At 44.8% G+C, this 24,836-nt stretch overlaps 2 protein-coding genes across 15 annotated transcripts in view; one reads left to right on the top strand and one right to left on the bottom strand.

The window, feature by feature from the left end:
* Positions 1-24,836, top strand: part of PRPF18 (pre-mRNA processing factor 18) — a 132,619-nt gene that overhangs the window by 4,578 nt on the left and 103,205 nt on the right. The gene's annotated exons all lie outside the window — the stretch shown is intronic.
* Positions 1-24,836, bottom strand: part of BEND7 (BEN domain containing 7) — an 87,180-nt gene that overhangs the window by 60,293 nt on the left and 2,051 nt on the right. For all 14 annotated transcript variants that reach the window (XM_063610128.1, XM_063610129.1, XM_063610133.1 and 11 more), the window contains exon 2: positions 24,139-24,218. In XM_063610128.1, the coding sequence (XP_063466198.1) occupies positions 24,139-24,218 (80 nt within the window). The remainder of the gene's footprint in view (positions 1-24,138; positions 24,219-24,836) is intronic.

The following is a 24,836-nucleotide window of genomic DNA, read 5'->3' as shown; positions in this document are numbered from 1 at the left end:
AAATCATATTCCAGATTTTATGAGAATGAACGACCAAGTGAGATTTAAATAATGCAGAGTCAGCAAAATCTACTACTTTCTCAAGAGGCTACGGAACAGGGCGTGCCTGGAACAGGCCCCAGAGGAATCCTGAAAGATAAGCCCATAGGCAAATGCGGTATTAATTTCAGCAACCAGACACATACGTTCCTGGCTAGTTAACACCACAGTTCAAGCAAGAGGAGGCATCTTTTCTGTGTGGTTTCCACCCACAGCCCTCCCCATCAGGCCGGGTATGCCTGCACTGAAGTCCATGCAGAGACTGGCCTTCTCTGGCACAGGTGGGTGGCCGCCTCACCTGACCCCAGGCTCCCTGAAAAGAGCAGCCATAGCCAGGCCACATGGGGCAGACACCCACCCCAGCTCTCAAGTCCGTGCCAGCTTGCTTCTCCAAGCTAACTGACACATCACAGGAGAAGGGATGTGTCTGCTGCCAAAGGTCCTGCCTCTGCTCTGTAGATAGAATGCTAGGATAGATACAGTGCTACCATTAGGAACAGGAAGGTGTCACAAGGATTCTGGAACCTTCTGAGGGCAAATCTGCTTTGTCATGACCTCAGTTTCAGAGTTCCAGAATTTGTGCCTATGAAAAGTACATGGCTGAAAATATAACCCGAGTTTTGTGTAACTTTATATTTTCATTTTGACAAGCAGCATCCTAAGCTGCAGGTGGCAATGCAGGAGGAAGGCGGCAGGTGTGAGGGGTTCTGGCGGTGGGCTGTGCCTGCCATGTGCAGAAACATGTCTCCCAAAGGCAAAACAAAACGAAACAAATACACAAAAAATCAGGACGTGGGGGGACTGAGGAGGAAGAAACAGTGCTGAAAGGAAGAGGGCAGAAGGCCAGAAGCAGGTCCGTCCTGAGAGGAAGTAAGTTCACGGCCTAGTTCACTGTGGCATGTTTTAAAGGATGGAACACAGGGCCGGGCACAGTGGCTCACACCTGTAATCCCAGCACTTTAGGAGGCTGAGGTGGGTGGATCACCTGAGATCTGGAGTTTGAGACCACCCTGGCCAACATGGTGAAAGCCTGTCTCTACTAAAAACACAAAAATTAGCTGGGCATGGCAGTGCGCGCCTGTAGTTCCAGCTACTCAGGAGGCTGAGGCAGGAGAATCACTTGAACCCGGAAGGCGGAGGTTGCAGTGAGCCAAGGTTGTGCCACTGCACTCCAGCCTGGGCGACAGGGTGAGGCTCCATCTCAAAAAACAAATAAACAAACAAAAAACCCAACAACAACTAAAAGGATGGAACACAGAAAACTGTAGTAACTGCAGAAATCTGTGCTGAGAGGTGAGCTGAGAGGTGGCAGGGAAGGCTGAAGAAGGGCAGAGTGGGGAAAAGTTTCTTTTTTTTTTAGACGGAGTCTCGGTCTGTCACCCAGGCTGGAGTGCAGTGGCACGATCTCGGCTCACTGCAAGCTCCGCCTCCTGGGTTCACGCCATTCTCCTGCCTCAGCCTCTCCGAGTAGCTAGGACTACAGGCGCCCGCCACCACGCCTGGCTAATTTTTTGTATTTTTAGTAGCAACAGGGTTTCACCGTGGTCTCGATCTCCTGACCTCGTGATCCACCCGCCTCGGCCTCTCAAAGTGCTGGGATTACAAGCGTGAGCCACCGCGCCCGGCCTGTGGGGAAAGTTTCTTATGGGAGATGACAGGACATTCAGGAATGGTCTCTGGGGTTTACTGAGTCGCACTCTGTTCACCCAAAGCAGCAGGAGCACCTGAGCAGGTCACCCCTGCAGCTGCTGCCTAGGAGGAGGGAGTCCTGGGGCTCCACTCCACAGCAGGGAATGATGAGTGACAGGCTTTGGCAGACAGGAAGAAAGAGGTTTCCTTGCACATTTGGGGCAGATGGGGCAGAGGATCAGAAACGAGGCCTGAAGACTCAAAGTGCCAATGACAAAAAAGCTGAGTCAACCTAAATAATCTGGGGACAGTGGTTGCTGGGAGCAGATGAGCAGGCCAAGCCATAGAAGCTCGGTGAGTGTGGTGCAGTGTTAGTGTGGGCAGGACAGGCTGGGCTATTACCCCCACACCTGGACTCGCCTCCTAACTATGCCCACCTGCTACTGGATACTAGACAAGCCACTGAATATTCTCTGGTTTCCTAAATCCTAAAGCAACGGTCTGAACCATAACCCGGGGAGTACATGGTAGTCCAGGAGGGGAACAGGATTTTCATCGTCACCAAAGTGTTAACCAAGCGCTTCGTGGCTCTAGAAGTCACAGGCGTCCTTTTCGGAAGATGGGCTTCTTCTATCATAGTGGAATCCAAGTTCTTTGATTAAAAAAAATTGGTGAAAAGTATATAGGAGATTGAGATTGGAAGCATTCATTGACTTCTATTGGTATTTCCAGTTATAATTAGTCAATGACTTCTCCAGGTATAGATACCAGGAAAAGGAAGCTCTTTGGAGCAATGAGCTCTCTAGCGAAACAGGACGCTGTAAGGAAACCTGTGCATTTTTCCTGATCTCTTTCCAAGACGCTGAATCCTTTTCAGAAAAACAAACACAAAGAAATCGTACTAAAATGGATCCATGCCACGTGGCTACCTTATTGGCAGCCTGAAATCCTTTGGAGTTTAGTAACTATACTTCTTGGACAAGATCTAAAAAGATTGTATGCTGGATTCTCCCCCTCACTAAATTTCAAGACTCTACTAGATCACTTTCCTTTACACAAAGAATTTATGACACATAATCTTGCAGGATCTGATAAATGTGAGGGCAACACAGAAGTCACCACACAAGGTTTCCCTTAACTTGGCTAGGAGAGAAGGATCCACTACGTGGAACATGATTATTCACAGGTAATCACGATAAAAGATGGTAACAAACAAACAGAGAGAGTGCAGCGAATGCTCATAATTTTATGTTGCCTTGGCATCCATTTTAAATATAAGTGGGAGTTTTTCATTCCAGAAGCGAGGCTCGTCACCCTTGACAGTTTCCAGTTCTATTCGCTGCCCTCCCGGTTCCTCAGTGTGGTCGATCCAGACATCTGCTTTATACAACTGCTGCCTGGTGACCACCTCCCTATAGGACAGCTAGATGCGGCCTGCTGGCCCTCGCACCCCACGTGGACCGTGCAGATATGCCACAGTGACTCCTTCTCAGTCGCTGTGTGACCTCCTGCAACCCCTGCCTGCTTGCTTTCAGCCCATGAATTACAGCTCCCTATAAGAAACCTGTCTGGATAATGCTCTAGACCCAATAAAGGTACTGGCCATGGGTTCCTTTCTCTCCCCTGCCAGGCCATATGGGGCAGACACCCGCTCTGGCCTGTGTGTGTGTGTGGCCTCCAGGGGTGTGCTATATCCCCCGGGGTCCGTAAGTACTAAAACTTCTTAAACTCTCACACTGTGCTTGTGTCATTAAAGGCCCATAATCCAACCCCTGACTGGGAGCCTGCCCCAAAGGGACCTGTGCTTGTAGATCTCTTGCTGGCGCTTGTCTGGGCCTCTGGTGACTGCTGAGGACAATGCTATCAGTTAAGTTAATAATGAAACTCAAAGAGTTCCATCCAAATCAGCAGTTGCACGTGTGCCCATCTATATGCCTCCTTATTAGGAAAATTCCTGGTAACAGTCACCCTATCTGTGCCCTACAAATGTATCAGTGCTGATGTACAGCAGGCATTCCATAAACCTTTCTTAAGTAATTAAAAAAACCCGGCTTATCAAAAACAGAATGAAGTCCAGAACGCAACACTAAGATAGTAAACAAGTAACAGGAAAGAATGAAAACGTATCAGAAATAAATTATTTGACAAATATTTATCAAGCACCTCCTAGGCGCCAGAGATACAAAGATCATCGGGTACCAATTGAAAGGTACCCCAACTCTCTCAGCATCTCTTACCTGAATCCCTTTATATTGATCTCTTGCTCCAAACAATGGTCCTGGTTTTCCCGGCCCACTGACCCCTGCCTCTTTTAACTGTGTGCCCTGGAACTCTACTTGGTAAACTGCCCCCCCTGGTTGCAGATGGCACGCTCTGCTTCTTTGCTAGAGCTAGACTCGCCTCTTCCCTGTGGATCCTGCTTTCCCTGTGGCCCCTGCATGAAAATTATTCATTCTCCTTTCCCTTGAGGCTGTGGAGGAGACTGGGCTTTCCTCTTGCTCCTCGAAACACTGCTCTTTTAACCCCTGGAAGAAGCTCACAGAGGTGTATTACCTTGCATCCCTCTTCCCAAGCAGCAGTTCTGCGAGCCAGGAGTTTAAGATTCATGAGATGAGGCAGGCAACAGAGCTGGAGCGCACAGTGAGGCCACCCTGCTAGGGCACCACATGCAGGGTGAAGGGAGAAGAATTGTACACTGGAGCCAATGGGTTATCACTGGATAACTTAAGATTCAGGTCTCTTTTCATGTAAAGATAGTAAATAATCAGATATATCCTATACAAAAACAATTCTGGCAAAATTATGGTGAAACTGGTATGGCATAGAGGAACCTGGCTAGAATATTATCACGGAAGGCTGGCAACGTCAGTCTACCAGGATTTTCAGGATGGAGATGGAGAGAGAGAGACACTGAAGAAGTTTAATCAAACGGGCTTGGGATTAGCTGGATTTGCAGGGGGTGGAGGCGGGAAGAATCCATGAATGATAACCCCAAGGTTTCCAGCTTGGGTCACTGAAGAGATATAAACACCAGTAGGAGAACTGGAAAAAGATGCGTGCAAGGGAGTGGAGATATGGAGTCTAGTTTTGATGAAGAAAATCTGGATAAAAGCAGGCAACAGGAAACGCAGCTACCGGGTGCATGAGGTTGAGCATGAAGCCATATTTCGGTTCTATCCATTAGTAGGCTGGCCCCTCTGGACTGAGTAAGCCCCTGAGGGTCATGGATAATTTAGGGGGTGGAGGACATCTTATATAGAGATACTAGATCTACTAATCTAGCATGTAAAGAACTCAAAACATTCATTTATTAGTAGATATTTAAAAAGATATGACTTCATATGATTCCAAGCTGGTAAAGTGAGTCAAACCTATCCCTCCTGAATTCCCAACCCCTGAGGCAACTATCCTCTTGATCAGAACTGACTGACTCTCTCCCCGTGCCAGTCTCAAACCCATCACTCAGGGATGTTATGTTCGGTGACTTACCTGAGCAGAATGGACTGAGGGCGTCTGAAAGAAATGGGGTCCAATCCTACCGCTACACTCAGTATTACACTATCATATCCCGTTTTGTCCTATGTTAAAGAGGCCATTGAGAAACGTGAGGAGATAATGAAAAAGCCAATTGAACAGATTAAAGGAACAAGGAAAGATGAAGGGGGGCTGGGTTGTTTCACTCATAAATAAATGGCTACTGAGTGACTTCATTACCTCTAAATATACTATGCAGTATTATGGGTAGGACATTGTTTTTTATCAAAAAGAAAAACAATGAACTGAAAATGCAGCTTCCAGCCTGGAGGTGAGGCCACAGATGGTCTCAAAGAGCTGGACTTTCCAGTTCGTAAACACCAGAAACAGTGCAGAAGCATCTGCAGGAGAGGTGACAATGAGAATGCATCTCTGTTTGTGGTGATGAAAAAGCTCTGGAGGTGGTTACACAACACTGTGAACATATTTTAAAGAAAAATGCTTTAAAACTCCTTGCATTGTTTAAGGGGCGGGTAATGGCATGTTAAAGAGAAAGAATTTATCAGTGAGAAATAATAAGATGACCAGGATTATACTATATGGTCCAAAACATTTCCTCTTAAAAACTCGTAGAGGTTGGCATGGAGCCATGCTGTGGACAGACTGATGGGCAGCCTGTCAAGTGGGAGCACGGAGCCGGGGCCTTCAGGCTTGTGGGCAGCTCTCCACACAACCTCCACAAGTGAGATGAAAGAAGAAGAATCTGAAGCGGACCCTGTGCTTTGAGGACCTGAGGCTGGCACCTCTTTCCAGACCCCATTAACATGCAGATGCTATCAAGGTCCCGGCTGGCAGCCTGCAGGGACAACAACCATGTTTATGAGGGACACACAAGACTGGGAGTCGAACTCCTGTGTGAAAAGCATCAGTCTATGGAACAGGGCAGCGGTTTTTCAAACAAGCCCTTTTTCTTCCAAGTGCAATCTAAAGTGGAACCCCAATAAAGAAAGAAAAGCAAAGCTCTGCTGAGGAGACTGCGCCAGAACCCGATTCCTGAAGCCGCCCTTGGAGGATGCTCAAGAACTCCAAGGGCTCCACACTGCATAGGCTGAATGCCATGGAAAAGGAAAGGCCAAAAAGTGGCCATAGGATCATTTAATTGGATGAATCAAACACCATGAAAAGGAGTATCTAGACACAAATATATCTCCACATGCTTGAGGGTCCTGTTCAGCTGAGAACTACAGATAGAAAATAATTAAGCAGCCCAATGTATACATGGCATTTACATTTAAAGGATAGCTAAGATCCTTTTAAATCTGTTGACATACTATCAGGTTCACTCATCCACTTAATAAATATTTATTGTACTACTACTAAATATGAGACACAATGTGACCAAAAAAAAAAAAAAAGAAATATAACACACAGTCTCTTCCCTTCAGGAGTTTACAGCCTAGCACAGGAGACAAAAGAGTGTGTACACAGCTCTAAGAATATAATGGCACTCTTCTGATGGACAGGCAGGCCTAAGCGGCACAGGGGGTCAACCACAGACAGGGTGCAGGAGCACCTTGTAATCATGGCTGAAGATGTGAAGCCAGGACAGGTACCAAGAAGGAACGCCAAGGATCCTGGCAGGAAAACAGGTACTGAAAGCCAAACAGGCACAAAGGGTTTGAGATGGGCATTTAGGGTCAAAAGGAGCAAAGAAATACTAGGAAATGAAGCAAGAAACAGCTGTGCAAAATGAGCTATCACATAGCTTCTCAAACTTTTCCCTAAAAGAACACAGAAAGCCAAAGGAGAGTAAGTATCTATGAGAAGTTTGGGGGCAGAGTCCTAGGAGGGGAATAAGGAACAATTTTCTTAGATGTCCTTATGTTTTCTCTTAAAAAGTAAATGCAAGTACCGCCCTATACTCTCCTTGTTTTTGCATTTAATTTTAAAACAATCTTCTACCCCCCAAGATGTGCAGCTTCCCACAGACCCTGGGCCCCAGCACTGGGCACCCACAGTTACATGTCTGACAGCTGAAAAGCAAGGCCAGGGGTGGGTGGGCTGGCCCATCCCAGAGGCAAGGGCTGGTGCCTGCAAGTCAGGCTCTTCAGTGTCGCCAGCTACACTTCCTAGGAGCACAGTTATGGTGTCCGTGACTGAACAGACAAAACTAAGGGAACGCATGATCAATGCCTTAGAAATCATATAAGTGACAAGTGTTTCAGGAATTACAGAGAGAAAAAGAGATCATTTTACCCAGGGAGGACTACACCTCACAAAGATGGCAAGACTGGAGGTGGTCAATAAACAACAGCAGCACTTCCACGGGCACTCTGGGGAGGAGAAAAGAGAACAGCACTGAACAAAGCTTGAGGGCAGAGAGAAGTGAAGTGGGCAATGGCGTATCAGCGAACTTAGCTGGAGTTAAGGCAATGCATGGGGCAAAGTCAAAAACAAAAGGACCCTGACACTTTTGACTTTATCCTCAGAGTGACAGGAGATCAATGAAGGTTTTAGTAAGAGCAATAGGACACGGTTAGAACTACCCAGAGAATCCAAAGATTTTTGTCTACTTGTTTCTCCTCCAAATGTTCTTATATTGCGGAAAGCAAAGTTTTATTTTATAATCAACATAGCATGGCTGTCCAGTGTTCCTTGATGAGTAACTGCATCTAACATTAAGCCACTAGGTCTGAAACCACCACTTCGAGTAATATTCAAGAATAATCAAGTCAAAGAGTTAAATCTCAAATGCATGGAAGAGGTCTTATAAATCAATAAAGAAGATGATGAATACTAATGATGGAAAAATGGGCAAAGGATGTGAACACGTAATTCACAAGAGGAAAAAAAAGATCAATAAATATTTTAAGTATCTTGTCTCTAATTATTAATGAAAATTAACATAAAATTCTTTTCCTTTCTATGTAATTATAGATTCAAAAAGTCCCTATTTGGTGATAGTTTAGGGTCACAGTAACTCTTATATGCCGTTGGTAGGGATGTAATTTGGCAAAACCTTTTTGGGGCAGAATATGGCAATTCCACTTACCAAAATTTATGCTACAGAAATATTCCAAGTACCTATGAATATTCACTACAGCATCATTTTACAAGGGAAATATTGGGAACAATGCAAACATTTATCAACAGAACATTAGATAAATGAATTATGGTACAGCAGTAGAAAGAAATTATATCATTTCATATCTGTAAAGAGTGAAATAGACCCTTCTAGAGTCATTTGGAAGTATGTGAAAGACAAATTATTAGCTTCGAGAAAGGAGATCATGATCATCTCATTCACTACAGGATAACTAGGGGCTAAATCTGCCTGGCTCCAAATAGGCAGTCAATATGGGTGAAATAAATAAAGATTAGGTTAAGTGAAAAAAGTTGCAACATGTTATATAGCATAATTCTATTTTCTTTTTCTGTGACACACACACACATTTCACGCATACCTCTATTGGTAATAGTGGTTATCACTGGAGAGTGTGATTGGGATGAGATATTTTTAATTTTTAATTAAAAAAAAAAAACTAGTCAAGGGCTGGGCACGGTGGCTCACGCCTATAATCCCAGCTCTTTGGGAGGCTGAGGTGGACGGATCACTCGAGGTCAGGAGTTCAAGGCCAGCCTGGCCAACATGGTGAAACCCCATTCCTACTTAAAAAATACGAAAATTAGCTGGGTGTGGTGGTGGGTGCCTGTAATCCCAGCTACTCAGGAAGCTGAGGCAGGAGAATCGCTTGAACTCAGAAGGCGGAGGTTGCTGTGAGGTGAGATCGCGCCACTGCACTCCAGCCTGGGCAACAGAGTGAGATTACATCTCAAAAAAAACAACAACCCCAAAACCCCAAATAACTAGTCAAGTGTATTAGTGAGAAGGGGTAACAGTAGAAGGAGTTTGACCTACAACTCACCATGAACAATCAATTGAGGTAACTCGCTAACTTCAGACCAGCTGGGATCTTTTACTTTTTGTTTTCAGCTTTATAAATTGTTTAAAAAATGGTTTCAAAATGAATATATGTGACTGTTTTAAAGGAAAAATAATCTAGAAGAATTATTTACAAACTTTTCCTTGTGGTATTCTCAAGCTGGGTATAAGGCAACTGGTAGATGTAGCTGTGGACCTGAAAACATCACAGTGAAACTGGGCAGGAACGACTGACTCACCAGCAGCTAGACGGCAGCAAGAAAAGTCAAGCAGGGAGGTGCTGGGGTGTAGTATGTTTTGTAATCCCTGGAATACATGCTAAGGCCACTCTCTCTTGAAACTCATTACAAGTCATGTATCCTTAAAAGGAATTTGGATGTATTTATGGGAAAGAGTGTTAAAGCTATGAATACCACTTACAGAGCACTTAGTATATATCAGGCCTCTGGCAAGCACCCTGCCTACATTGAATCCTGACACCAAGCTAAGAGATTTGAGCACTGACGTACACATTTTACCCAGGAGATGCAGAGACTGTGAGGTTAGAGATCTGCACTGGATGCATCAGGCTTCCGGGTCCCTGTGCTGCACCGCTCTACTAAGCTGCCCAAGGAACTAGCTGAATGGCAGGAAGGGCTCCATTCATGAGACCATCAAGCCGGTGTCCAGGGAGCTGTCACAACAAGACGTGGGTGCCGTGTGAACTAGTTGGTACCTTAACGACCTAGAAATGTTAGCACACATGGTGGAAACAAGGAAATCACTGGACCAAACCATCTTTGTGGATTCTGACTTAGCTGCACTGCTCCAAACTAAGAAGAACGAGGCTGATATTTCCTTTTAAATTGGAAATTTGTACTTGGGAGGCTGAGGCAGGAGGATCACTTGAGCCCAGGAGTTTAAGGCTGCAGTATGCTATAACCATGCCTGTTAACAGCCTCTGCACTCCAGCCTGGACAACATAGCGAGATCTTGTCTCTTAGAAAAAAACAAACTGGAAACTTGGTCCATGTGAAGCCTGTTAGTTCTACAAAAGCCAAAGATGAAAACTTCAGAAAAGTGAAATAAAAGTCTGTGTTCACAATTCTATGAAACGCACAGCAAAAGTCTCCAAAGGCTGACAATACACCTAGGAAAAACAGAACAAGATTGTAGATTAAGAGCCGTTTCTGAATTCCTACAGTAACACAAGTCTTGCCTTCATTCAACAAGAAAATGTTCATAATTTACTATTTGCAAAGAGACGCCCTTTTCAATATAAGTTCAAACGCTGATCCTCTGCTGTCCTGTACAGAAAACTTCTAAGGGAGTCTCGACACAGAAATGCAAATCTCCCCTTGTTCCTGAGATGTTAATTCCACATCTACCTCATGGATCACTTAAGTATGAACATCATTAAGTACCATCTGGATTATATTTCCTCAGTCATTTAAGTTTTTTAAATGTTCCAAGTTAAACACACATGCTATGGCACAATTTCATTTTCAATGTAAATACTATTAATATGATGACAAATAGATCACATTCACAATGGCTTTTTCTTCCAAGGATCTCAAGGGATTTGGATAACTTGGGGCCCAAGGGACCTGGATAATGGCAGCCTTCCCCGAGTGAGTCTCTTGGGAAATCTCTGGGGCTAAGGCAACAGTAACTTAAATCAGTGGCTTCCAAACTTTTCTGACCATGGTTCACAGCAAAAACCACATTTTTCATGATGACCTAGAACACACATACAGATATGTACACCACGCACACGCCTCTTAACAACAGTGGGAGGAATTTGTCTTCCCTGCATGCAGTGCACTTTGATGTTTTCTATTCTACTCTATTTCTTTCTTCTTCTTCTTCTTGCTGTTGTTACTGTTGTAGTGTCGGTGACAATCCACTAAATTGATATCATGACCTACTTACAGGTCACAACCACTGGTGTGCAAAACATTGCCTTCAGTGTCCACAGTTTTAGGACGCTGGCCTAGGCAGTCTTCTTGCCCTCCATGCTCTTCCTGGATTCACCTGTCCTCTCTCCTGGCTCCACTGACTATCTGTACAAGAGGACTCCAGCCCAGATTCCACCTCAAGGCTCCAGAGCCATACATCCAATTGCTTACCAGATAGCCTCACTTGGACATCTCAAAAGCAACCTTAACATCATGTCTAAAAATGTTATTTTATCACGACCATCCCCTAGCCTTAGTAAATGGGCCAACTCAGCTGTCTGAGCCAAAAACCTAGGAGTTATTCCTCTTCCCCTCCCTCCCACAGCTGATTAGTCACCAAGTTCTGCTTCTTATAACTTCTAAATTACTTTAGAATCCTACTGCTTCTCCCCACCACCACCCCATTCTTGGTATCACTCGATGGGGCTACTGTCACAAGCCTTCAGGATTGCTCCCCTCCCATTCTACTCCACCCTGAAGCTAGAGTGATCTTTCAAAAATGCAAATCGAGTTACACTGCGGACCTCCATGGAGTGCCAATATCCCCAGGATGGAGCTGCAGCTCCCCGAGAGGCCGGGCCTCCTTGCTGTTGCTCCAGCCCTGGCTCCTGCTGCATTTCTCCTATTCTATGGTGGTGTCTGGCTCTTGGGTCTGGCTGCACATGAGAACCACTGGGGAAACTTTTAAAAAATAAAAGTGCCCAGGACTCCATTCAGAACAATTCAATCAGAATCCAAGAAGCGACTGTCCAAGAAGCAGCCCTGGCCCTGCCAAAGGCCTTTTCCTGTGTCTCAGAAGCTGGTCCCCACATGTCGCCCCTTCTGTGTCCTCAGCCCCAACACCAGATTGGCCCTTCAGGTCTCAGTTTCAAGGTCATTTGCTCAAGGGCCATATTCCTTAATTCCCCAGGCCTGGGAGGGCTCCTGTCCCATGTTCCCTCAGAATCCTTAACTTCTCTTATCACACCCTAGTGGGTTGTACAACCTCCCAGCGTGGCATAGTGGCTTCAATAAATATCTACAGTATGAATATATTAACGTCAATTCTAATAACAGATATGACGAGAAGATATGGTTGAGGAAAGCTGACGGAAAAACACCACCACTGATGTGCAAGAGATAAACCCACATCGGAGGCATCTGTGCAGTTCTCCTTCTTTCTGTAGAGCGTGCAGCGGGGTGGCAAGCAGAGGCCATTTGGTGCCTAAATTCGGCCACATCTTCCCATGAAAGCCTTCCCCGAGGGACATGTCTCATCTCCATCTTCTTCCCAGTTCATCACAGATGACGGGTGGGAAATTCAGTTTCCCCTGCCTCGACAAATGGGAAGACAAAGCTGCCTGGACGTCCAGAATGATCAAGTAAACCAGGGAAGTTGGGTCGGACATGGGCCACCCTGCTCTACTGCGTGCCGGCACCAGGCTCTCCCTCCCAGAGGAGAGCTAAAAAGAGTTAAAAAGAACTTGTAGAGAAACGCTAAAGCTAATATTCCTGCAGCAACTCCTCAGGCACATTTCATGCTGTGCATATTAAGGTACCCATTAAAGTCTTGCTAGTAATCGAAAAAATTATCTATGTGCAATGAGAATGAGTTAATGCAACAGAGGAACCTTAACTTTTGCATCTCCTGACTTTTTAAAGAGGTACCTGAACCTTGCGTTTTTGTGGGGTTCTTTACATTTCCTATGTAGATGTAAAGTCATACTTGAGATATAATTCCATTCACCATGCAAGAAACTTCATAGTCTATTCTATTGCATCAACTTTTTCTGTAAAAATAAATTGTTAAGGATATTATTCCTGGAACAGAATAAATTCTTGGAATTACTGAGTAACTTATGTAGCGTTCCACTGTTCCAAGAACACATCACTTATTTTATCATGACAATGTAAAGGTATTAATCTTTTGGCTTCCATTTCAACAATGAGAAATGCTGCGGGAGACACAGACACCTGCATTACATTTCAGCTCAAGTTTATATCATCCATAAACATCTCTGTTTTGGACACCTCGGCCAAACAAATGCTCACAGAATACTCTATGTAGCATTTGATTTTATGGAACTATAAAAGTTCCTTGCTGTTAATTACAGAGACAAATGTCTCATCACACATTTGGTTACCAGATAGCAGTATAATTAGTTTTCTCTATTAACCTTTCAGATATAAAATTTGATTTCAAGTAAAAAACATTGTAAACCCCTTGGAATCTGAATAACACAGTATAATTCTGCTTGTTTGAAAAAAATGCAATACTAAGAAAACAATTTTATGGATTCTTATTTACAAGGATATTGGTTGTATGGAATACTGAAAGAAAATCTGTCTCGACTTTGTAATGATTTGAAAACCTACTATGAAATATGCGTGCGATAAGCTATCCTTTGTAGAGAAATGAGGCACAGTAACCTGACCCCCAGTGGAATGTGCTCTTTGACCTCTCTCTCCTAACTATGGTCATGCGGCCGAAATGTTCAGCACAGCCTCTCATCCGCTCTCCCTTCATCCTAGCATCTGTGAGACAATGGACGAGGGAGGTTCAGTTGATGGCAATGGAATAGTTTTTTTTCCTGTTTAAAGCCAAGTTGCCTTCAGGATGACTGATCCCACAACCCTGGCCTGCTAAGGACCATGCTGTAGCTTACATTCGTAGAGAGTGCATTTGATGGACACAATGTGTAGATGGGGTGCTATCAACATTGATGTACGTTTACACTGCCAGCATGTGGAGAGTGGGATGAAGACCTCATGCGCCGCATGGGACAATCCTGCACAAGGAAACGGCCTCATTCAATCAATTGTCCCACTCTGATCTACTAATAACTGGAGGCACATTACCCTTTAACATGGTTTAACATGGAACTCACTCATTTATTCAAGAATAGTTATTAAGAGTCTACTCTGCGCAAAGGAATATTACAATAGGAATACAGCATTGAACACTCAGAGTCTTGCCCTGAAGGAATTCAAACTGAGATTGGAAGGATAAATAAAAGATCACGGAGGCAAAGGTAGTCAAGGTCACTCTAGGCAAAGACGCCGGCAGAGCACATGCCAGGGTCCTGGTGTTGCAAGATTCCAGGGGTGCTGTCCCTTGTGTCATGTGAGTCTGTGAGGCCCGGGGGTGGCGCGGAGGCTGGTGACATACAGGGGCATAGGAGTGCATCCTATTTCAGAGTTAGACTTTAAAGGAGGGAGACTGCTACCTATTCAAATAGAAAACAGGCTGGGCACGGTGGCTCATGCTGGTAATTCCAGCAGTTTGGGAGGCCAAGGCGGGCAGATTGCTTGAAGTCAGGAGTTCAAGACCTGCCTGGCCAACATGGTGAAACCCCGTCTCCACTAAAAATACAAAAACTAGCCAGGCGCGGTGGCAGCTGGTCCCAGCTACTCGGGAGGCTGAGGCAGGAGAATCACTTGAACCTGGAAGGTGAAGCATGCAGTGAGCCGAGATCGCGCCACTGCACTCCAGCCTCGGCGACAGAGCAAGACTCTAACTCAAAGGAAAAAAAAGTTTATTTAACAAATACTTATAATATTTCCTAGAATGTGCCAGACACTGTTCTGCAAACAAAAATGCAAAGAGATCAGGCTAGATGATAGCAGGATACATACAGGCTTTGAAGAATTGACACCAAAGGAGGCTTTTGGATTTCCCGTGCCAAAGACCATTATATTTAAGTGTTTAAGTAAAAGACTGTATTTCTCAGTGTCCATTGAAGATATATGTGACCATACAAAAAATAAGTGTTGATTGGAATATCTGGATACATTCTTTAAGAAGCAAGCAGAACAAATAAATTAAGCAAGCATTTGTTGCCCTATTGCGGTTTTCTGGTGGCGTTTTTTTTTGGGGGGGGGACAGGATCTCACTTGTTGCCCAGGCTGGAGTGCAATGGTGCTATCTCAGCTCACTGCAACTTCCACCCCCTGGGCTCAACTGATCCTCCCACCTCAGCCTCCTGAGTAGCTGGGACTACAGGTATGCACCATGACACCCAGCTAATTTTTGTATTTTTTTGTAGAATTTTTTTTTTGCAGAAGAGTGGTAAGCATGTCAATGAGGTGAGGAAGTGCACAGCCTAAAACATAAGGAAGGAGAACTGCTGCAGGAATGACAAGTGGTATGGCTGCTGCACATGGAGGCAAGAGGGGAGTGTCAGGAGTCAGCTCGAAGAAGTAGATGGGGGCAGGTCATGCAGGGTCTTAGCTGTCATGCTAGGGAGTTTGGGTGCACTTAGATGATAAAGAATTTCAAGCATCACACCTATAATCCCAGCACTGTGGGAGGCCAAGGCTGGAGGATTGCTTGAGGCCAGGAGTTCAAGACCAGCCAGGGCAACAGAGGGAGACACTGTCTCTACAAAAAATAAAAATATTAGCTAGGCATGGTGGTGCATGCCTGAAGTCCCAGCTACTTGGGAGGCTGAGTACCTTAAGCCCAGGAGTTGGAGGCTTTGGTAAACTATGATCACACCACTGCACTCCAGCCAGGGCAACAGAGTGAGACCCTGTCTCTGAAAAATGGAAAAGAATTTCAGGCAGAGGGGCAGCCCAAGTTGCACACAATACTCTCAGGAGCCGAAAGGCACCGTGTGGATCGCAATCGCTGCAGGTTCAGGTTTCTGCCCTTCGCCAGCCCCGCTCCCCTGCTGCTGCTGAGGCACTGCTGTCCAGGTCACTTTCTCTCTGATAATCTGCTACTTATAAGGATAACAGACTTCCCGCGCCAACATCCCAGGTCTATTTTTAACTTTTGAGATGCAAAACACACTGGTTCAAAATTCTTATTTCACCGTATAGATGGCCATATGACTTTCCTCCAAAAACAAAACCACAGGAAGGCTGAATTGTCAGCACGTTTCCTTAGATTCTATCCTTCATGAATTTATTTCTTTTTCAATGATTTGGTCATGACCAGTGTAAGAAAAGTAAAAGACCACAATATATCACACTTTTCATTTACAGGGCAGTTGCTGAACCACAACGAGCCTTCCTGAGAAACAGAAAGAGGTGGCTTTTCCTCAGGACAGCTGCTGCCCCCACGCGGGCCATGGCGAGCAGGCTGCAGGCTGCATGTCAGCCCCACTGGCCCCTCACGGGGCCCCCTTGGGCAGGTACAAGTTGGGTGGCTGTGTGCAGGGGCCCAACTCCCTCGGAAACCCGACAGGCACTAAGGTTTGTTGGTGTGATCTTTAATACATGGCTTTATGGCCTTAAATTAAGGTAGAAAAGCTTGCTTCATGTGAAATCTCAGAAGTCAACAACGTCAACATCAGTTTACAGACGGGCCAGCGCTATCTTAAACACCTTTCTAAAGCTGTACCTGTGTTACAGCAGAATAAGGAACGAGCAGAACAAATGTGATTTTCCAATTTTGGTTTCCAACATGTCACTGGCTTTCATATGTGAGTTCTCCTTTTCGGTCTCTTCTAGATTTGAAAAAAGAAGTTGTATCTCACAAATCAACATCAGAAATCCCAAATTTCTATTCTAGTATGTCACAGAACCTTAAAGTTAAATGAGGCATCTTTTAGTTTGGCTCACTAAATGTCTCTAAAATCTCAATACAGCAGTATACTTTACAATAAATCTTCAGAGTCCTAACGACAGTGTCCAATATATTCATCCGTTTAAATCCCGTATCTGAGGACCTATCAGCAGAGTACCTATTACGGATACAGCATTGTGCTAGGTTCTCAAAGGATCCAAAATGAATTCAGGTCACACTTGCCCTCTAGGATCTGACAATTTACATTAGGAGTGACTAGGATAGTCCTGAAAATAAACAACCACATTTCAATGTGGCAGCTGTTAAGTTTCGGGGAAGGATCTGCAGGGTGACTTGAGCACAATAAAGCCACACACAAAAATAAGTAAATATTGGGCATCACATGGTAAGTGCCAGAAAAGAGTAATGTTATTACTTAGTGCCCAAGTGATCGGAAGAATAGATAACTCCTAGGCTGGGCGCGGTGGCTCACGCCTGTAATCCCAGCACTTTGGGAGGCCGAGGCAGGTGGATCACGAGGTCAGGAGTTCGAGACCATCCTGGCTAACACGGTGAAAACCTGTCTCTACTAAAAAAAATACAGAAAAAAAATTAGCTGGGCGTGGTGGCAGGCGCCTGTAGTCCCAGCTACTCAGGAGGCTGAGGCAGGAGAATGGCGTGAACCTGGGAGGCGGAGCTTGCAGTGAGCCGAGATGGTGCCACTGCACTCCAGCCTGGGCGACAGAGCGAGACTCCGTCTCAAAAAAAAAAAAAAAAAAAAAAAAGATAACTCCTAAATCTGGGAGAAGGAGGGAGAATGGGGTAATAAAAACACAAATACAGTGTTTTCCAGTTTGAAAAAGCGTTTTGCCATACGGGATTTCGCATGTGCGTCAGGAGGGCCAACGTTATTCTTCTACTACAGAAGATGAGGAAAACCCCTCAAGAGTGTTATCCAAGGTGTTAGAACTGGAGCCTGAGATTCAAAGCAAGGTTTTCTGACTCTAAATCCAACTTCTCTCTGCTACGCTATGTAAACTGAGAAGGCTTACAGGCCAAGGTAATATTTGAATTGGGCTTTAAAAACCGATAGGAGAGACAGGATTTTACTAGAAGGAGTTTGGAAATGGGGTAAGGAATGGTAGGAGGCTAGGATGGAGAAGGAGCCACAGTGAAATGGCAGAGATGAGAACGGGAAGGTGCTTTAGGAGGGAATGATGCGACCAGTTTGACACAGCACATGTTTTCAGTGAGGGTGAAGAGCAAGAGAGGGCTGGAAAGGTCGTTTAGAAACAGACAGCGAACTGAAAGAGAGAGGAGAGCGTGGCCTCACTCCTCCAATGCAGCATGGTACAGTGGAAAGATTGTGGCCAGGCCATGTCCAAATTCCAGATCCAGGCTCTTGTCTCCTAGTTCTATGACCTTACGTACATTAACAATTCTAAAGGCCCATTTTTCTCATATAAAAGTAGAAATGACAATACCTTCTCAGAGCTGGTCTCAGTGTTAAATGAGATAAAGCTCGGAAGTGCCCAGCACACACGGGAGACAGTAAACAAGCCCTAGCTCCTTTCTTCCCAGCAGGAGGGGCTTTCCCAGGCCGTAGCTCCTGCCCACCCCATTCCTTCTCCCTGTGGTGCCCCCTCTGCACCTGGAAGTCCTACTTTAGGAAGCCGGTTGGCTCAAGGGAAGGCGGACTACAGGCGCCTGCCACCACGCCCAGCTAATTTTTTTTCTGTATTTTTTTTAGTAGAGACAGGTTTTCACCGTGTTAGCCAGGATGGTCTCGAACTCCTGACCTCGTGATCCACCTGCCTCGGCCTCCCAAAGTGCTGGGATTACAGGCGTGAGCCACCGCGCCCAGCCTAGGAGTTATCTATTCTTCCGATCACTTGAAAGCTGCAGATGGGGAGATGCAGATGTGGTCAGGTCAGACTGTGCATACTAAACACTCAGTGAAGGGCTTTGCCTTGATTCTAGAACCCATGACATGGCAGCTGAAGTCTCTAAGCAGGAGAGAGGGTGAGAAGTTACATACTGAGATCTGCCCATGTGGGCAGATTGGAGCAAGGAGTTGTGGCAGCTCTGACAAGGTGAAGAACTCAGAAGTGGATTTCAGGAGACCCCACTGGAAAGTGTGGTCAGCTACTAATGACCATGTAGCCTTGGGCAAATCACTTTCATCCCTGAGTTGAGGTTCCCATTTGTAAAACATGAGGCCGACCCAACACCAACCTCACAGTGTAGCTGCAATAGAAACTAAAAGAGAGATGGAGTGCCCGGATGGCCTAACTACAAATGCCTCCCAGACTTTAGGCAACGAGTCATACGTGAGAACGACCAAGTTCTGCATCCATAGCTACCGAAACATATGTATACGTGCACATAAATTGAAAGAAGCCATCGGTATTTAAGTTTCCTCAAGAGGCTCTCCACACTTCGACTTCGCTTGCAATTGTTTTTGAAGCCATTTTTCGGTCCTGGAGTATAATCAGACAAATCAGGTGCTATATGAAGCCTTGGGAACTGTCTAGACCAGGAGTTTTAAAACAGTGACTGGGGGCGCCCTAACATTCTGCAGAGGCCCACAGAGGAATGTGAAAGGCACGTAAGGCGCTCTGGGTCTCCTCGACCTTTTCTCAAGCTGCTCTGCTCCCCTTTGATCTGCTGGACATACTGGGGGTTCCGCTTGGGAGCGCGTTTGAACAAAGCCTGCCATGCGGTTAAGGGCTTGCTTTGGAGACACGCAGACCCTGGCTTGCATCCTGGCTCTGGCACTGAGTAACTCTGTGAACTCCTCAAACTCTTCATCCATAAAGAGGGAAAAACAACACATTTCTTGGGACAATTAATGGGATAACATTCACAAAGTCCTTTACATAGTGCTGGCACACAGCACTGGGTAAATAACACTCACTATTACCGGCCACGTACCTAACCCCGAGAGACACTCCTGGTCATCTGTCCCATTCATTCCACCACCAAAAAAAGGAGAGGACTGACAAGAAAGAGCACAGGGACACAAGGACACAGTGAGGCCATGGTGCTGAAGGTGGAGCTTTTGTGGGGAGGAACAGAGGGGAAGCACTTGCTTCCACATACTGGGATTTTGGGGTTCCACTTTTACCCCTTGGCCCTTCATTTCCTCTGAGGTTGCAACTCCCGCCCCAGGTATGGTGACACACTAGCCCTTTCTTCCTCTTGGGAGCAGGGGCTCAGCTCCCAAGCCTTTTGAAACCAACCAAGAACCAGGGTGGGACCCAGGCCACCTGACTCCAGGTGAAGACCTCCTCCATTTTACAGACGCACCTGCTGAGTCCTCCAGGAAGGAGAATGATGTCGTGGCTGGGAGGTAACTCTCTAACTTGTAAAAGTGCACAGGAATTGTTCGAGTGTGTCCTCTTTGGGGAGATTCTGGGGACTCTAGTGGGGGCAGCTGTCATCAAGACAGCCACTGAAAAGAGATTTCAGAGTTTCAGAGATGTTGACCCTGCTCAGCTCGCATGGCTGCCGCACTGTGTGCTTCATCTATGGAAAGCTGAATAACTGAACTGAATATTAAAAAGAATAACTAGAACAGGGCTTGGCATGGATGTAAACGGAGCGCAATGAATTTCTGTTGAATGAATAAATGAATGAGACTGAACACCTGACAGATAAACATGTTTCAAATGTACATACTATGATAAATCTAACCCAAAATCCAATGTGTGAAAAGAGACTTCATTTTATATTTGCATTACTGCTATGAATAATAAATTAATTGTCTCATTAAAATCCTTCTAAAAGTGCCCTGCTAGCAGCTAAGGCCTCCTCCATGAGCCTTGGCTTCGCCTGGCTCCACAGTGCAGAGAGGAAAGATCTTTTGAGAGGCGGCCTGGGTTTACTCTGGCCTCTGCTATTCATGAGCAGGTCAAGTAACTGAGCTTCGGTTCCCATCATTATAGGAATCATTATATCTGCCCTAACTACCCCACAGGTATATGGTAAAAATCCCGAGAAAACAGATGGGAAAGCACTTTCTAAACCATAAGTGCAATACTCATGGTCGAGCTATAATGATGCTTATTGGCAGCTCCCTCACCCTTCCCACCTGGAATCTTCTCCAGGGAGGAGAAATACAGGAGCGAATCTTTCCTGTAGTTCAACATCTCTGCTTTGCAGAGCCCTCCCCTCTACCCCTTCCAACTCTGCATTTGCTGTTGCCCTGATCATTCACATTTGTCATTTAATTACTGTTCACAGAAAGGCGGTTAAGTGGAGTGTTCAAAGCTCAGGCAGACCTGCACTGGAACCCCACCTGTGGCACTTCCTTGAGAGACCTTGGGCAGGTCACCTCGACATCTCTAGGCTCATCTACAAAATGGGGTTGATGATAACTCGTACAGACATGCTGCAAAGAGCAAATCAGGTCTTTTATGTAAAGTGCTCAATGTGCTGCCTTGCACACAGTTAAGTGCTCAAACAACTGTAGCTCTTACGATTGCTGAATACTGCTCCCTGTTTCCTGAATTTGTCCTGTCTCCTCCCCAGCTGGATCTGAATCCCCGAGAACAGGGTCCCTGTCCTATCCATTTCTGTGACTATCTCTGACCCTACTCCCATTCCAGAAAAGTGCTGGGTTTGGAGTATTTTCTCATAAAGACACTGGCTGAACTGATTTAAGAGAACTGTTTTCCCTCAAACAGTGCTTAAATCTTCATTGTAGTCCCATCACAGTAAGCTTCAGAAAGTCAATGTCCACGGGTAAAGTAACGTCTTCTGACTCTATTATCCAATTAAAAATATGTGAGTAATTGCTAAAGCAGGAGGCCAAGCCCATTTACACTACTGAGCTACCCTACCATGTGAGATGCACTACATTCGTTAACAGCCTAAAAATGTTCCAGAGAAGTAGACTTGATGTGGGAACCTCTGCCACATTCTAGAAGACTCTTTTTCACCTAAAACATAAACTTTGATCTTATAGATGCAGATAGTATTAAAGGGAACACATATGTTTGAATGTAGAAAATCCTACAGACCATCCCTGGGACAGTGTGTCAGTACTCTGTTATAGGGGAAAGAGTTCTAGTATTTTGGTACCAAACCCCCTTGGATGTCATAAGCTTCCCATGTAATGCTACATCTTTATGGATAGGCTTTAGCAATTTATAAAATAAACATAATTGAAATATTTATGTTTTGACAAGTGTAACTATAAAACTATAAACTATAACACTGTCAACAAAAAATTCCTACTCGCAGATGCCATCAGTAACTATTCTCAATTGCTCCAGAAATCATGTTTCTGTGACAATTTCTGTTATTTTTTCTTCACTGACCTAGAGATCATAAAATAAAAATGTTATTTGGGAACCAACTACATGATGACCCAAGAATGAGCAGAAGATTGAAAATAACCCACAGCACACTCCCAGGCTGTTCAATCTTTTGTCTCTTGATGCCGAAGGCCTTCTGGTGCAACCACTTTGAAAGCGTATCTATCTCAAGCCTGGCTTTTCACTGGAATTCTTGTATCTTCCTCAACTTGGACTAGGAAGAAGAAAAGTAATAACGTCTATCATCTCTGGGAGTTTCCAGCTTACTGAATCCTGTTCACTAGCATCCTGTTGCTCTTCAGCTTCCCCTCTCTTATCCTTACAATTCACTTCCTTCATAGTGACCTTATCACTTTTCTAGTAGTACACAGCAGAAAGCGCGGGAAAGCCTGCCTTGCTGGAGAAGAACTAAATCAAGGACATGATGTTCCATTTGTATGGTGAACGTAAATTTTCTACTAAAGGGTAAATTCGTTATTTCAAATGGCTATATAGAGTGGTACTTTGATAATACAGAATTCCAACTGACCAGCCAGGCATGGTGGCTCATGCCTGTAATCCCAGCACTTTGGGAGGCTAAGGCAGGTGGATCACCTGAGGTCAGGAGTTCGAGACCAGCCTGGCCAACATGGTGAAACTCTGTCTCTACTAAAAATACAAAAAATTAGTCATGCGTGTTGGCAGGTGCCTGTAATCCCAGCTACTCTGGAGGCTGAGGCAGGAGAATCACCTGAACCCGGGAGGCAGAGGTTGCAGTGAGCCAAGATGGTGCCATTGCACTCCAGCTTGAGTAACAAGAGTGAAACTCCGTCTCAAAAAAAAAAAAAGAATTCCAACTGACCAAGTTTAGCGGACTGGAAAGACTAGAATCCAAGAATATTCTCTTTCTGGGCCACAGCATTTCACTTGATTATTAACCTTTTGGCTCCTAGCTCTCTTAACAGTAAACAGGTACTGGGAGCAGTGCTGGCCCCAGTGACATTCTTTCCCTCAGCAGAAACATCCATGTGCCATCAATGATCGCTCACGTAAGAAATGCTGACATTTCCCTCCTATTTTTCCTCTTAAAGTATATACTAATATTTGACTTCTTCCCAATGCATCCCGACCCACCCCTTCTATCCCTCAAACCAAAACCAGAGAGATCCTGGTGAGAGCTTCATTTGAAGGCTGACCCACACTGGGTCTGAGCAGCAGTCCTGCTACCTGAAGTCCCCCTTGATGGGGTAATTGTGGCTTTGCTTGTAATCGCTCTCGCTCTGACCCCTCTCATGTTCTGCTTCCTTGCTGTGCAGTGCTGGGCCCTCACCCTGCTACCTGGGATTGCAGAGGTCCAAGATGGACAAGGTTGAGGCCAAACGCCACCATCTACTCTCCACCCTGACCTTATGGGTACTTCACTCTTAGAGGCAAAATCCTACATGGTTTCATTTTTGGCTGATGGTGTGCAAATAAAAAACTGCACATCCAAAGTCTTTCCTGTACAGTATTTGTGCCAACACTGCACATGGAAAAGGTGGCAATGTTTGTGGCTACCTACCCACCCATCATGCAGCTACACTTGCTGGAAAGTCTCGGAAATGCTGCTTTAGCTCTGCTCGTCCCTGACGTGAGCTGGGAACAAGGATGGTAAGAGGAAAGCACGCTGTTCCCCCTGCCCCAAAATACTGGTGTGAAAGGAGCACAAAGCCAGGAAAATGAGGAGCTGCTTGATGATAACCAGCACTATCAAGAGCTGGTTAGGCAGACAACCACACTTTTATTTTCCTTATGCTTTTTGACTGTAGATTTAATTTAATTTTGTCATGGCAGGATTAGCAACTGGGCCACAGAGGTGAAGGGACATTACAATAAGACAGCACATTAATCCTCTATCCCACCCAAGGCAGAAGCAAAACCAAACAAATAGCAGCTTCCTGGAAATTGAATTTCTGTTATCCAGATGTCAAAGATGTAATACCCCAATTACACAAACTATTGCCAGTGAAGCATGCCAGCGAATATGCAATGTAAATGGGGTGAGCGCAGAGCCACAAAACTGCACAGTCAGCATCTGGCTCTGTGAGTGAGTGATAATTAGCACTGTGTGTAGACACTAATAAACATTTATGTCTGAAATTACAACTTTTAGCAATGTTAATAAGGGATATATTGGCAATCTGTAAAATAAAAGGTCTTGAAAAGAATGTCATACATTAAGCAACGGCAGACATTTCCCGTTCCTGAACAATTTCCTTTTTCCCCCTAATTGCAAATGGCCCCGATGTTTTGCTGAGATATTAATTAACACAGGAACCTATCTAAAAAAATGGGTTGTGTCTCTTTGGCCTCCCCATTAACATCGTTGCTGAATTCTGGGCTCTTATACACCTCATGGTGATAATCTGGCATGAGAAAACAACCAAAAATTAGAATCCTAAGGACCTCAAGATAGGAATAAGCAGTAAAGTCTAGAATCTCATTCTATTTAGTACGTATACTCTATAATTTATAAATAAACTTTTTGAGAACTGAATTAATCACAGAATTTGTAGTCAATAATAATTCCTAAAACTTTACTTATTCTGGAGTACGCAAACTTGAAAGATTACTTTGGCTTTAGAAGACCGCTTTGCTTGATCACACCATTTTCACTCACGGTAAATTGTACCCACAGATGCCAATTTTTAGGCTTTTCTTCTTTGAGGTGGCAAGTATGTTTGCCCAACCATAGAGCAGGGGAGGTTTCCAAATTTCTCTTCACAACCCATTTTCACCAGCATATCAACAGTATGCTTTAAAGTTAGCCAGCACTCTAGTTTTCTCAGTTTACCCAGAAAATCTCAGCCTTTAAGCAGCTTAAAGGAAAGCACACAAGAAAAATACTGATTTGTTATTTCAAATGTAGTATGATTTGGATAAGAAAGCAAGATTTTCATCTTTCACACAAGTGACTCTTTCGCATTCAGCTACTGCACTTTATTTAATATGCAACAGTTTATTTTCTAAAACTGCACCTGCAG

The sequence above is a fragment of the Symphalangus syndactylus genome, chromosome 10 (genome assembly GCF_028878055.3).
Source record: "Symphalangus syndactylus isolate Jambi chromosome 10, NHGRI_mSymSyn1-v2.1_pri, whole genome shotgun sequence".
Taxonomy (NCBI): Eukaryota; Metazoa; Chordata; class Mammalia; order Primates; family Hylobatidae; genus Symphalangus; species Symphalangus syndactylus.
The sequence above is the reverse complement of the archived record's forward strand: the minus strand, read 5'-3'. Positions and strand labels throughout refer to the sequence as shown.